The sequence below is a fragment of the Xyrauchen texanus genome, chromosome 4 (genome assembly GCF_025860055.1).
Source record: "Xyrauchen texanus isolate HMW12.3.18 chromosome 4, RBS_HiC_50CHRs, whole genome shotgun sequence".
Lineage (NCBI taxonomy): Eukaryota > Metazoa > Chordata > Actinopteri > Cypriniformes > Catostomidae > Xyrauchen > Xyrauchen texanus.
Genome location: NC_068279.1, coordinates 807,501 through 822,500, shown reverse-complemented (window position 1 = coordinate 822,500; position 15,000 = coordinate 807,501). Strand labels below are relative to the sequence as shown.

Here is a 15,000-nt window from a genome sequence, read left to right as displayed (position 1 = left end):
TCCTTCTCACCATATTACACAATATGTCCAGCCTCTATTTCAAAAGATTTATTCCAAATCTGTTTAATTTAAAGATCTCCCTCTCATTAGTGGAACTGGAATGTCCCAGGTTAGCAGCTGTGGTGTATTAGCCATCAGAATGATGATACTGGGGATATTCAGGAGGATGTTGGAGGGGGGATTAGCCATCTGACAAACACACGCGCTCACACACACACACATGCACACATGCGTGCACACACAGACACACGCAGACACACACAGACAAATACACACACGGACACGCATGCACACACGTATGCGCACACACGCACACACATGCACACACACACAGACAAATGCACACATGCGCACAGACACATGTATGCACACACACACATGAGCACACACACATGCGCGCACAGACACACGCGCACACACACACACACAGACAAATGCACACACGGACACGTATGTACACGCACACACATGCACACACACACATGCGCACAGATGCATGCACACACACACACTTAGACAACACACACTCACTCACAAACACACACATGCGTGCACACACTAACAAATGCACACACAGACACACACGCATGCACACACATACGCGCACATACTGACACACACATGCGCGCATACACACACAGACAAACGTGCACACACAGACAGATGCTCACACACACGCGCGCACACACACTAACAAATGCACACACACACTCACACACACAAACTCGCACACAGACAGACACATGCACACAGACACTCACACACACACACACACACACACACACACACTCACACACACACACACACACAGACACACACACACACACACACTCACACAGACACACACACACACACACACTCACACACACACACACACACACACACACACACACACACACACTCACACAGACACACACACACACACACACACACACACACACACACACTCACTCACACAGACACACACACACACTCACACAGACACACACACACACACACTCACACAGACACACACACACACACACACACTCACACAGACACACACACACACACACACACACTCACTCACACACACACACACACACACTCACACAGACACACACACACACACACACACACACACACACTCACACTCACACACACACAGACACACACACACACAGACACACACACACACACACACACACACCACTGTTCATCCCTCTCCTGCATGAGGGCTAATTGCACGCTCCTTTAGGAGAGATGTAGGGTGTCCATATGTTCCACTCAGTGTGAGTAGCAGACGGCGTGCAGCTCTGTGGAAGTTAGTCGTGCCCTATGTAGTGCTCACTGAAGATCTGGTTTGTTGTGTTGAGCGTGATTCAGCGGCTCTGCAAGCTCTCTTTATCTCTCTGTTTGTACAAGAGAACTCTAAAGTGTCACACTCAAGGCCTTTCAACTCACCCTCAAGTTGTTCCAAAACGTGATTTATTCTGATTTTCTTAAAAGGAGATTTTGTTAAAAATATTCAAGCTTCTCTTTTCTTTTCAACCAAAGTATTTTGTAAACAAGGGTGGTTGTACACAACACAATATCATAAAAGAAGTCTTGAGTAGACACGTGCTTCAGAAACCATACGAGTGATCAAATGCACACAGTTTTCAGGGGTGGTGGAGAGCAGCTGGGGGAATTAACTGGGCAGCAGTAGTTATAATGGTGACTGGGGGCTTGTCTTTCGTATTGTGACTATAAACCAGTGTGACCCGCCTCCCCTTTAAAGTCTTTGACCCCGTAACCTCTCCTATACAACTTCCCCAACACCCCCAGCTTTACTCCCCACCCACCCTGCACTGCTTGGTTTAGCAAGATTAAACATGCAGATGGTTGGGGCACATTGACACACACATGGAATAATAAATGGACTCATCATTATTAGTGGTGCTTGCTGAGACTAGCATCACAATTGTTATTGCTTATAGTTAGGGTAAACCCTAGCAACCACTCAGAACATCCAAGCAATTGCTTTGCAACATGAGTAATCCACTAGAACTACCTTGCAACCATATAGCATTGTGCTAAACACAAACACAGAACACCCTAGCAATCTCCTAGCAACCACTCAGACCACCTTAGCAACCACATAGCAACACCCTTGCAGCCACCCAAAAAACACTAGCAACAATTTAGACTTACTTGTGACTGTTCATTTACTGTTACAACCAACTAGAATCCACATTAAACATCCAAGCAACTGCTTAGCAACACAAGCAACCACCGAGAACTACCTTGCAACTATATAGCATTGTTCTAAAAAAAACACACACAGAGAACACTCACTCCCAGAACACCCTAGCAACCAATCAGGCAATCAGGCAATTTTTTAGCAACACAAGAAATCCACCAGAACTCTCAAGCAACCAAATAGCAACATGCTAAAAACACTCAGACCACCTTAGCAACACACTCGCAGCCACCCAGAAAACCCTAGCAACCACTCAGAACATCCAAGCAATTGCTTTGCAACACGAGTAATCCACAAGAACTCCCTACCAACCAGATAGCATTGTGCTAAAAGCTCAGAACACCTTAGCAACCATATAGAAATACCCTCACAACCTTCTAAAACACCCTAGCAACTACCTTGCAACCACTCAGAGAACCCATGCAACTGTTCAGCAACATGAGCAATCAACCAGAACTCCCAAGCAACCTGAGAACTTTATGATAAAACACTCAGAACTCCTTTGCAACCACATGGCAATACCCTCATAGCCTCCTAGAATACCCTAGTAACCACCTAGCAACCACTCAGAACACAGAAGCAACTGCTTAGCAACACAAGCAACCACCCAGAACTACCAAGCAACTGGATAGCATTGTGCTAAAAACAATTAGTAACAACATAGCAACAGCTTTGTGGACAGTCAGAACTCCTTAGCAACACCTTAACAACCAACTACTAAGCAACACAAGCAATCATCCTGAACTCCATAGCAACCAGAAAGAATTTAGATAAAAACACTCAGAACACCTTAGTAACCACATAGCAATACCCTCATAGCCTCCTAGAATACCCTAGTAACCACCTAGAAACCACTCAGAACACCGAAGCAACTGCTTAGCTACGTACATGAGAAATCACCCAGAACTCCCTAGCAACCAGATAGCAACATGCTAAAAACATTCAGAACACCTTCGCAGTCACATAGCAACACCCTCGCATCCACCCAGAACACCATAGCAACCACGCAGCTACCCAGAACACCCTAGCAACCATTCAGAAGCAACGGCTTCACCCAGAACAGCCTAGCATTTAGATAGCAATGTACTTAAAAAACAATTATACCCTGCAATTAATTTAGTTTGTTTCATATTTAAATAACCTTTGACTGTTAAATTACTGTTACATAGTGATGGGAACCGTTTTTTTTCGGATGGTTTAAATGTATATACATTTCACCCCTTAATCACACACATGCTCAATGTCAGCAGCATTTGTGAACTAGTTGTAGTGGTTAATTGTAAAGAAGAGTTTGCAAAAGCAGATATCACCAGTTCTAGGATCATATTACTCCTGGTTATCGGCTCATTTCAATTCGAAGTGTCAGGTCCACATCCGAGAGACAGGTTAAGATAGAGTAACTTGAGGATCAGTGTTGACTCGAAGTGAACTGTTTCAAAAGATTCAGTCCGATTTGGTGAACTAGTTCAACTCGTTCACTAAAAAGAACCAGTTCAAATAAAAGTTTTGTTCACAAACTGGACATCACTACTGTTACAACCACCTAGTAACCACTCAGAACACACAAGTAACTGCTTAGCAACATGAGTAATCACACAGAACTCCCTAGTAACCAGATAGAATTGTTAAAAACACTCAGAACACATTTGTAACCACATATCAAAACCCTCACAGCCTCCAAGAAAACTGTAGCAACCACCTAGCAACCACTCAGAACACACAAGTAACTGCTTAGCAACATGAGTAATCACACAGAACTCCCTAGTAACCAGATAGAATTGTTAAAAACACTCAGAACACATTTGTAACCACATAGCAAAACACTCACAGCCTGCAAGAACACTGTAGCAACCACCTAGCAACCACTCAGAAAACACAAGTAACTGCTTAGCAACATGAGTAATCACACTGAACTCCCTAGAAACCAGATAGAACACACACACACATGTGTGCACACATACACACAGGCACGCAGGCACACACACACACGTGTGCGCACACACACACACACGCGTGCATACACATGCGCGTGCACGCACACACACACACACACACACACACACATACAACTGGTGGAGTGTTGCCATTGAAGCAGCTCACTGACTACGCCAGCAGCCCAATGGCCCTATTTGTCCCCACCCCATGATCAGACTCATCCATGTCCAGAGAGACCCATCTGGAGACAGATGGAGACAGAAGATGAAGTTTCATGTATAATTTATTATTAATTTCCCCGTGACGAGTGCTGAGAGGAGAGAGGTCAATGTATGGATGAATGTGCAGAAAGAGAAGCAGTTCATTCCCAGACATGTGAGGCGCTCTGAAATACTTCATTGTGATTGGTCAATTGTGGTCAGTATATAATTGACCATTGTCCAATACACCATTTCTTCTCAAATAATCAAATACTTTCAACTGTTAATTTGATTTATGTATTGTGCTTGTAAACATGTTATACCTTTGTAATATGAGAGAGGCATCCAGATAGTAATGTCATAAAAACACCTTAGCAACCACGAGAGCGAGATGACTTGTAACGTGGACTGTGTATTTTGAGTTTTGCCAAAACATCAGTAAAGATAAGTGAAGTGTAGAATCTCTCTATCCTCAGAACTGAAGTGTTCATAATGGGGTCACAGGGGAGTGTGTGCTGTTAAACGGGTTAATCAGAGCTATCGATTGTCTGTTGGCTAAACAAAAGTGATAGATGGTGCATTAATGTCCCTTGAATCTTTTGCTAATGATGTCGGCTTCACTCTAGTCTTTATTATCTAACTGGCTTAATAAGGCCGTGTCCATTGTAGCCAAAGTGTGTGTGTGTGTTACATCTGCTCTTTCCAAACATGGCGAGAGCCCCCTGCAGGCTTATGAAGACGTAGCGTTCAACAAATCACAAACAAGATGTTAAACATTGTAATTCGGTTTGGCTCTCTCATCATCATCATCTTCCTCCTCTGTTGCGTGCAGCTGCTCTGGGCAGTGGCTGATAAACCTGCTATTATAGTGCCATACATTACCAGCTCAACTCAATACACAATGGTTGCCCATGGTAACGCCAGTCTCCTTTAACCAGACAGCAGGTGCAGTCGGTGACTGTGGTTTCATACACCGCTGTGTCAATTCCTTTCACACGACTCGCACTGCGGCTTCTTCACATCTCTCAACACAAGCCTCGTGCCCTGCTTTGACCTCTTCATGAAAGTGTTGCAGATAACGGCTCTGGTCCAAATGCTAGTGAGCGTCTATCCTATAGGCAGCTGCCTTTTAAGGTAGCATCCCATCTGAAACAAAATCTCGCAAGTGACTGATTTGTAACGCTCTTCATAGGTGCGCTCTACTCACCTCACGTGAACTGCACGAGACACTTGACTAACAAGTGATTCCTAAACAGTTTGCTGTCAACATGTTGCTTACTAAAGAGACACTAATTAGCAAGGCTGCACAATGTATCGAAAAAGCAATCGAGATTACTATTATGACTGCTTTGATAAACTAATCATGAAAACGGACTATTACAGCATTCCATTTAAGTTTACTCTTTTTACGTCAAAGTTCACCTGACAATAGAAAAAAAGCTGTAGATCAAAAGCGAAATGCATTGCCGCTACTTTTTAATTGTTTTAGATTTGTTACATTGTTTGTATCATTCTCTTCCAATGTGGGCGGTAAATACATTACAAATGAGAATTCAATAAAAAAATTGTAAAATGAAAAATGAAAATTAAATGCAAAAATTAAAGGGACTTACAGTGCACTTATTACAGGGACAATCCCCCCGGAGCAACCTGGAGTTAAGTGTCTTACTCAAGGACACAATGGTGGTGACTGTGGGGATCAAACCAGCAACCTTCTGATTACCAGTTATGTGCTTTAGCCCACTACACCACCACCACTCCGCCATTTTATACTGTTCCGGACACGCTGCACGAGTCTGTGTTTGTGGCTTGCTAGCCTGCTTAGCGTTGATTATTCTTCTTATACGTTCATCATTTTATCCTTTGCCATTTTACTGTGTGCTATTTTCCCCCTCTTTTCTACTGTTTCAACTGTGTGTCTTTTACAGCGCACACCCGTTTTCTCTCTTTTTTTTCTTCTTTTTTCCCCCCGCTTGTCTACTTCTCGTGTCTCAACTGCGTTGATTCTTTTTCTCCAATGTACACGGATTATTGCATCAATCTCAAACCTCATTTGATCAGGAACCCCATCAAACCACATCGATCTCAAACCCTCACCGCTTTAAGAACAACCATAATAACAACAACAACAACAACAACAACAACAACAAACAATTGAGGTAAGTCATGGCATCCACTCATGTTATTGCTTCCTGCATTGCATGTCACATGTTTACTATAGCTTCTTCCGTCAGCAGTGAGGGATTCACATGTGATTAATGTAAGGAATTAGTCAGGCTGATGGAGAAGTTTAATGAGTTAGAGACATCCATCCGAACGCTAGTGGAGGTCAGTAAGAAAGAGAAGCCGGTAGATACTGTTTCGGATGTGGGTAATACAGAGAGCAACACACACACTTTGGTTCCGGCTGTAGAGCCCCTGCAGCAGGGCGTTTGGGTGACGTCTCGGTGGCATACTCGCTCAGCAAAGCAACAGCACTCTCCCATTCCTGTTAGAGTTTACAATCGATTCTCCCCACTCAGTGATACACCCACTGGGAATCATTGAAAGAGCTTTGGTCATATGTGATTCTATTCTATGGTAAGGAACGTGGAAATAGAGGATCAAGCCACCTTTGTTAAATGCATTTCAGGGGCTCGAGCATCTGACATCAAATCAAATTTACAAGTGCTGGCTAATGCTAAATGTAGATTTTCTAGAAATATGATCATATTAGCCCCATTTTATCATCGTTACATTGTTACTTGTTAAATTCTGTATTAATTATAATATTCTGTAACTACATACAAAGCTTTGAATGGTCTCTGCAGTACTTAAGTGATCTTCTACCACACTATATTCCATCACGTTCATTACGATCACACAATTCTGCCCTGTTAATAGTTCCTAGAATATCAAAAATCCACAAAAGGAGGAAGATCCTTTTCATATTTGGCTCCTAAACTGTGGAATAGTCTCCCTAACACTGTTCGGGACTCAGACAAACTCACTCAGTTTAAGTCTCGAGTAAAGACTCTGTTTATCCAGACATGCACCTAATTTATCCTCCAACACACAATTAGGCTGCTTTAGTTGGGTCTGCCGGAACCAGAAACATTTCTCAGAAACATCTATCATGATTTATATCTCTACAATAAACTGAATGGCATCTACGCTAATATTAATGTATTTCTTTTCCCTGATTCATATCCCGAGGTCACAAGAGCCGGCCAGATCCATCTCCGTTCCTGCTAGTTGTTGGACTCCACTGCTACGTGTCTCTGAGTGATGACAACAAACTACAGCCGGTGCCAGCCATCACTTCAGTCTATTATGATGGACTTCAGAGGATGAACTGATGCCAACTCCAACCATAAGACATGGGATACTTCATATGCCATTGTCTGAACCTTGGATTTAGGATGGACCTCACCGAAATGACCAGCCGGTTACACTGTGATGCACCTCACTGATCTCTGTCTGCATCACCTCGGTCTAATGATGGACTACATGCTTATAATGGCATTCATCGACTATCAATTAATTGCTAACAAAAGCTTCATCAGCAATTAACAAGGACAATGTGAACTTCTGCAGTTAATCCAGGATGAACTTCAAAGACATTAATCATTAATCTTACAGTTCAAACACACTCTTTGCATAAACACTGACCCTTAACACTTAAGGGCTATAAATCATTAAGTAAGATTTGATTCATTCTAAATGTACATTCCCAGTTCGTAAATGTGCCGCAAACATGGTCAAACTCCACACATGCAATCCATACGCATCCTTCAAAATGACCCATAACAAACACTCAGTATAAACATATGACTTGTGAAAACATATTTAATGCAATTTATAAGGATTTTGTGTGAAGTTTGATTCTGAAATGATGAACAAAACCAGGAGCTCTCTTGCACAGTGTATGTTCTCACGTTTCTAACACGAGATAGTGCCAGAAAGTGGGTGTTATGCCCATCATCATCTTATGTGTTCCACGGATGAAAGTAAGTGTGATGTGGCACAATAAAACCTTACACATCTGTTTCCTTCAATTCCAAACTAATTCAATGTCACTGAATTCATAAAAGTGGAACGCAAAATCTCATCAGTAGTACAACTGACTCTGTGTTATAGTGCTATCCCATTAATGTATGCACATTCCTACCGAACCATAGCTTATAGAGCTAATCTTATAAATCAACAGCAAAGCACTTTTGGCTGGCAGTTGGACTACTAATGTTGGCGAAATGCCTCACATGCCTGTAGGGCTGCCACCATATGTGAGCAGCCGATGACTGATCGTAGCCTGGACTCAGTCTAGCACCTGAGGGATTTCGACACACTCTCGTGCGTCTTTCACTAACTACCTAATGAAAACTTAATAAGGCTTTTAAAGACATTTAAATGCAGCATTTTTTTCCAACAAGGTTTTCCCCAATTTATATATAAAATCAAAACAATCAAACCATCAAAAATCGTACCCGGTTACATCTCATGGTACAGTAGGTACAGTAGAGTTTACCATCTAGTGCGGTACAGTAACAGTTATGGTTACAGTAAGTCATCGCATAAAGTAATCGCACGCCTCTCATCAACAAGTGCTTATTTCTCTCTGTTTGCAGATATACTGAAGAGGAAATCAGACAGAAGGTTGGAACGTTTCGTCAGATGTTGATGGAGAAAGAGGGAGTGATAATGCGAGACGGCTCACACCCGCGCCCAGCGTGAGTAAAGCTCATCTCATACTCTGATGTGTAAATAAGTAAACGATTGATCCACTCCTGACTGATCTTATATCCCAAACGGAATTGTAAAAAGTGTGTGTTAACTCCTTTATAGTGTAACCTTTCTGCCAGTGTGTGACACTATATTAGCATGATTAATGATAATGCTGGACAGAGAGTATCATCAATCTTGAATCTTGGAACGGTTCTGCTGGCTGATTTTATCATTGTACTAAACTGGGAAATATAGCAATATAGCCTATTATCTCAATATGTATGTATTTGCCAAACTGGTCTCACAGACCTCCACCTGCAAGGAGAGAAATAGGGGAATGGTGCAATGCCCAATGGGTAGCAGGTGAAGGCGGGGGCCTGTGCGGACTGGACCTTGTTTACAGAAACTGGCTTTTGGAACATGGAATGTGACCTCACTGGTGGGGAAGGAGCCAGAATTAGTGTGTGAGGCTGAGAGATACCAGCTAGATATAGTTGGACTCATCTCTACACACTGTTCTGTCTCTGGAACCAAACTCCTGGACTGGGGTTGGACTCTCTCCTTTTCCGGAGTTGCTCGGGGTGAAAGGTGCCGAGCAGATGTGGGTATATTCACAAGCCCCCAGCTGGGTGCTACAATTCAGAGTTTAGCCCAGTAGATGAGAGGATCACTTCATTGCAACTTCATGTTGCAGGATGGAGATACCTGGAGGCGAGTGATTGGGAGGAACAGCCTACCTGATCTGAACCCGAGCAGTGTACAATGTACTTGGGGCAGTGGTGGCTCAGTGGTTGAGGCTCAGGGTTACTGACCAGAAGGTTGGGGGTTCAAGCCCCAGCACCACCAAGATGCCACTGTTGGGCCCTTGAGCAAGGCACTTAACTCCAGGTTGCTCCGGGGGGATGGTCCCTGTAATAAGTGCACTGTAAGTCGCTTTGGATAAAAGCGTCTGCCAAATGCATAAATTCGACTTCTGTGCTAGCCATGGATTGGCCAATAACAAACACCATTGTTCATAAGTGTACTCGATACCAGAGCACCTTAGGCCAAAGTCTATGATAGACTTTATAGTCACATCAATAGTCCTGCGGCCGTATGTTCTGGACACTCGGGTAAAGAGAGTTGAGTTGTCAACCGATCACCACCTGGTGTTGAGTTGGTTCAGATGGCGGGGAAACTGATGGATAGACCTGGCAAACCAAAACGGATTGTGGAATTGTTGGGAACGTTTGGCAGAGACCCATGTCCAGAAGATTTTTAATCACCACCTCTGGAGGAGCTTCACCCATATCCCAGAGAAGGCTAGAGACATGGAGTCTGAGTGGATCCTGTTTAAAGCCTCCATCACAGAGGTGGACACAGTGAGCTGTGGCTGGAAAGTTGTTGGTGCCTGTCGGGATGGCAATCCTAGAACCTGTTGGTGGACACCTGCGTTGAAGGAAGCCATCAGGCTGAAGGAGAGTTTTTGGGATTGGTTAACCCACAGAAATCTGGACTTGGCTGACAGGGGCAGCAGTTGTGAAAGCCAAAACCCAGGTGTGGGAGGAGTTTGCGGAGGCCATGGAAAATGACTTTTTGTCGGCCTCAATAAGGTTCTGGCAAACCGTAAGACAGCTCAGGCATGGAAAGCAGGAATATGTCCAGGCCATTGTTGGCAGGGGCAGGGAACTGTTGACCTCGCCTACCGATATAGTCAAGTGGTGGAAGGAACATTTTGAGGAACTCCTAAACCAGTTTGGGGGCCTCAGGGTTGCACCCCTGCTATTTTCAGATGATGTGGTCCTGCTGGCATCATCATACTGTGACCTCCAGTGCACACTTGGGAGGGTTGCGGCCGAGTTTGAAGCAGTTGGGTTGAGGGTCAGCACCTCCAAATCTTAGGCTATGTTCTCTGCTGGAAAAGGACAAATTTCTCTCTTCAGGTAGGGAGAGAGCATTAGTCTCACCTCTAGGGATCATCCTCAGTTGAATGGACAGAAAAAATGTCTCAATCAGGAGATTGGACGTTTGTTGTGCTCCTACTGTGACCACAATCAAAACGACTGGAGTCACTTCCTTCTGTGGGCGGAATATGCACAGAACTCTTTAGTCAAAACATCTACTGGTCACATGCCGTTTCAGTGTGTCCTGGGTTTCCAACCTCCACTTTTCCCTCTGACGTACCACCAGTGGACGACTGGTTAACAGGGAGTGAACGCACTTGGGATTGAGCTCATGTCCGTCTCCAGCGAGCAGTACGAAGGCAAAATATCCAGGCCGATCGACGCCATTGACCAGCTCCTTACCTTAAGCCGGGTCAGTGGGTATGGCTGTCGATTCGTGATCTACACCTCAGACTTCTCTCAAAGAAACTAAGTCCAAGGTATGTAGGACCCTCAGACAAATCACGACTGTATAAGCTTCAACTGCCAGCTAAGTATCTCCTCCACCTTTCATGTATCCCTGCTGAAACCGGTGAGAATGAGGAACTCAACGAATCCAGAGAACCAGGATCCTCTCCCATTGGTCATTGATGGAGAAAGGGTTTGACTCACAATGAAGGTGTAATCAAATTCAATACCTAGTCAATTGGGAGGGCTATGTTCCGGAGGAGCAATCCTTGGGATCGATGGAGGATATACTGGACCCCTCACTCATTGAGGACTTTCATCGTAATCACCCCGACCTCAAGGCGATTCTATCCGCATCAGGAACCACTCAAAGGACGGTGGGCTCTGTAACATCCTCTACTTCAATACCTTGAAATAACCACCAGAGGTCCTCCTCTCCTGAATACTGACATAGATTCATTCACATCACCTGTGTCTCATTATAATAATCAACTGCTGTATATTTAATCCCTGTTTGACAGTTTGTTCATGGCCAAGTCTTGACACTCTTTGGATTGCAATTCTGAGCATTATTTCTCCTGTTTTGCCCACTCTTTTTTGGATTTACTGCCTGTTTTTAGGATTATTGTCTCTGCCTTTTGTCTTGGATTTTGTTTGCCTGTCCTGCCTGGTTTTCTGGACTATGGAAAATATCACCTATATTATTGAAATGTTGATTTTAATTAATCAAGATGCTCACAGATGTGTGAGGACAGATAATGAGTATAAGTTTATAATGAGGGAAGGGATTATACAAAGCATTTTTAATCGCATATGTAGCCATAGGAGCGTGTGTGTGCGTGTTGTGTGTGTGTGTGTGTGTCCTGAGAGATGGTAGTGCCCAGGAACGGTGCAGATTTGTCACCATCGTGGGTGCGGCCAATGACCGTGGTGTCGTCTGCAAACTTCAGGAGCTTGACAGAGGGGTCTTTTGCAGTACAGTCATTCATGTACAGAGAGAACACATACCTGAGGAACACCTGTGCTAATAGTGAGGGTCCCGGATGTGAGTCTCACTAGCCTCTGTCTATCTGCCAGAAAGCTTGATAGATTGGGGTGGGCATGGAGAGCTGGGCCAGTTTGGATGAGAGAAGAACAGGCATGATGGTATTAAAGATTGAAGTCCACAAATAGGTGGTTATTGCAGCAAGATCTACCATGTTCAATAAAGGTTATACATTATCACAATACCAAAGTTTCAGTAGTCGGTAGTGAAATTTGACAATTCTCAATACCAGTTTCAATACCAGTATGGGGATGCAGATACATACAAACTCACTCCGGATTGCTGCAGAAGTTTTACTTCAGAACCTCTCATTTCATAGACAGCGTTGTCATGTGATGACCTTTGACCGTTACCTCCTGCATACACAGGGTCATTCTACTTCCTGTCGGTGATGAAGATCATGTGGAAAACCCTGCGTATACCGACGGCTACGAGGAAGACTACAACTGGGATGGAGAGTATTACAATCACGACTCGACCGCCTACGATGACTCCAGGTAAATAGAAGATAATTGGATAACACACAACACCTACACACTCTCTCTCACACATAATTACGTGCAGTTTCTCAGAGAAAGATGCACTTACAGGAAGTGTGTGTGTGAAGCTTATATCACCATTAACTTCTTTTCCTCCACACTAGATCCAAGAGGAAATCCAGCAGTTCACCCTCTCCTCGGCCAAAGAAGAGGAAAAAGAAGAAGGCAAGAAGACACAGTCGGTTAGTTTCCCGTCAAACAATCTGTTCTTTCTTTGCTTCTGTCTTGTTTGTGTGACTCATGAGCTGGTCTGCTGAGACACAGGCTCAACTCCAGAGAATGGGGAAATGTCATCAGATTAAGAGTATTTATCTGGGATCTCGTTCAACAAAAGTCCTTTTAAACAAGTCACTCCATTTACTGGCCATCTTGGCATCACCTCTGGGCAGCTATTTTGTTTACACAAGCAAGTGTAGCTTCAATCTACTTGAATAAGGAAAGATTATAGAGTGAATGTTGTGCCTTCTTTCTTTCAACGATGATCTCGAGAAGTCAAATAATAGATGCCACGTTTGTCAGGTGATCAGTACCATGGCTACCTATACACATATTATTTAGTCTGCGTAGGGCACCAACTCACTAGGGAGGCACCAACTTACCCTAGAGGGGCACTAGGGGGGCACCATCTTACCCTAGGGGGCACCATCTTACTCTAGGGGGGCACCATCTTACCCTGGGGGGGCACCAACTTACCCTAGGGGGGCACCAACTTACCCTAGGGGGAACCATCTTACCTTAGGGGGGCACTATCTTACCTTAGGGGGGCACCAACTTACCCTTGGGGGACACCAACTTACCCTAGGGGTGCACTAGGGGGCACCAAATTACCCTAGGGGGGAACCAAATTACCCTAGGGGGGAACCATCTTATCCTAGGGGTGCACCATCTTACCCTTGGGGAGCACCAACTTACCTTAGGGTGGAACCATCTTACCCTAGGTGGGCAGCATCTTACCCATGGGAGACACCAACTTACCATAGGGGGGCACCAACTTACCCTAGGGGGGAACCATCTTACCCTAGGGGGGCACCAACTTACCCTAGGGGGGAACCATCTTACCCTAGGGGGGAACCATCTTACACTTGGGGGGCACCATCTTACCCTAGGGGGGCACCATCTTACCCTAGGGGGGAACCATCTTACACTTGGGGGGCACCATCTTACACTTGGGGGGCACCATCTTACCCTAGGGGGGCACCAACTTACCCTAGGGGTGCACCATCTTACCCGTGGTGGGCACCATCTTACCCTTGGGGGGCACCAACTTACCCTAGGGGGGGAACCATCTTACCCTAGGGGTGCACCATCTTACCCATGGGGTGCACCATCTTACCCTTGAGTGGCACCAACTTACCCTAGGGTGGAACCATCTTACCCTAGGGGTGCACCATCTTACACTTGGGGGCACCAACTGACCCTAGGGTGAAACCATCTTACTGTGGGGGGGGGGCATCTTACTCTAGGGGGCACCAACTTAAGGTCAAGGTCAGAAACACCACTACCACCTGCATTGTCATACGTTATTTAAGTACCCGGTTGCAGTCGTGGAACACAGTTGATCGCCTTGCGCCCCACGCTCCACTTTCTCATCCCTCCCCCACCAGATCTCAGAGCTCTACGTAGGGCTTCAATTTGTCCAGTGGTCACCGTGCAGATGGTATTAGTGATTTGACCCATTATTGGAATGCAATCTTGGCAAACAGTTCTGGAGATTTCAGTCTATCTCCATTTAAGTAGAAAGGACAGACTAGAAAATATTTGCCAGGAAGTTGCTTATATAGTATAGCATTTTGATTTCTGTTACACAATGTCAGTGCACAAAAGAAATGGATGTTTGTGAAGTTTCCAGTACGTGTGAGACATTTCATCATCAGGATTGTTGTTGTCTGTGTGACCCACAGCGCTGAGAGTTCATCTCCAACCCGCAGAGACAAGAGGAAGAAAAGCAGCAAGAAACACAAAAGAGAAAGGTGTGTGTTAAAAGGACTTTTGAGCTCAACTTGTGTTGAACCCGGAATATTCCTTT

The 15,000-nt window shown here is 44.6% G+C and overlaps 1 protein-coding gene across 1 annotated transcript in view; it reads left to right on the top strand.

Annotated features, from left to right (window-relative positions):
* Nucleotides 1-15,000, top strand: part of LOC127643254 (serine/arginine repetitive matrix protein 3-like) — a 68,216-nt gene that overhangs the window by 24,037 nt on the left and 29,179 nt on the right. The window contains exons 3-6 of the mRNA XM_052125923.1: nt 8,964-9,065; nt 12,804-12,932; nt 13,079-13,156; nt 14,876-14,944. Of these exons, the coding sequence (XP_051981883.1) occupies nt 8,964-9,065; nt 12,804-12,932; nt 13,079-13,156; nt 14,876-14,944 (378 nt within the window). The remainder of the gene's footprint in view (nt 1-8,963; nt 9,066-12,803; nt 12,933-13,078; nt 13,157-14,875; nt 14,945-15,000) is intronic.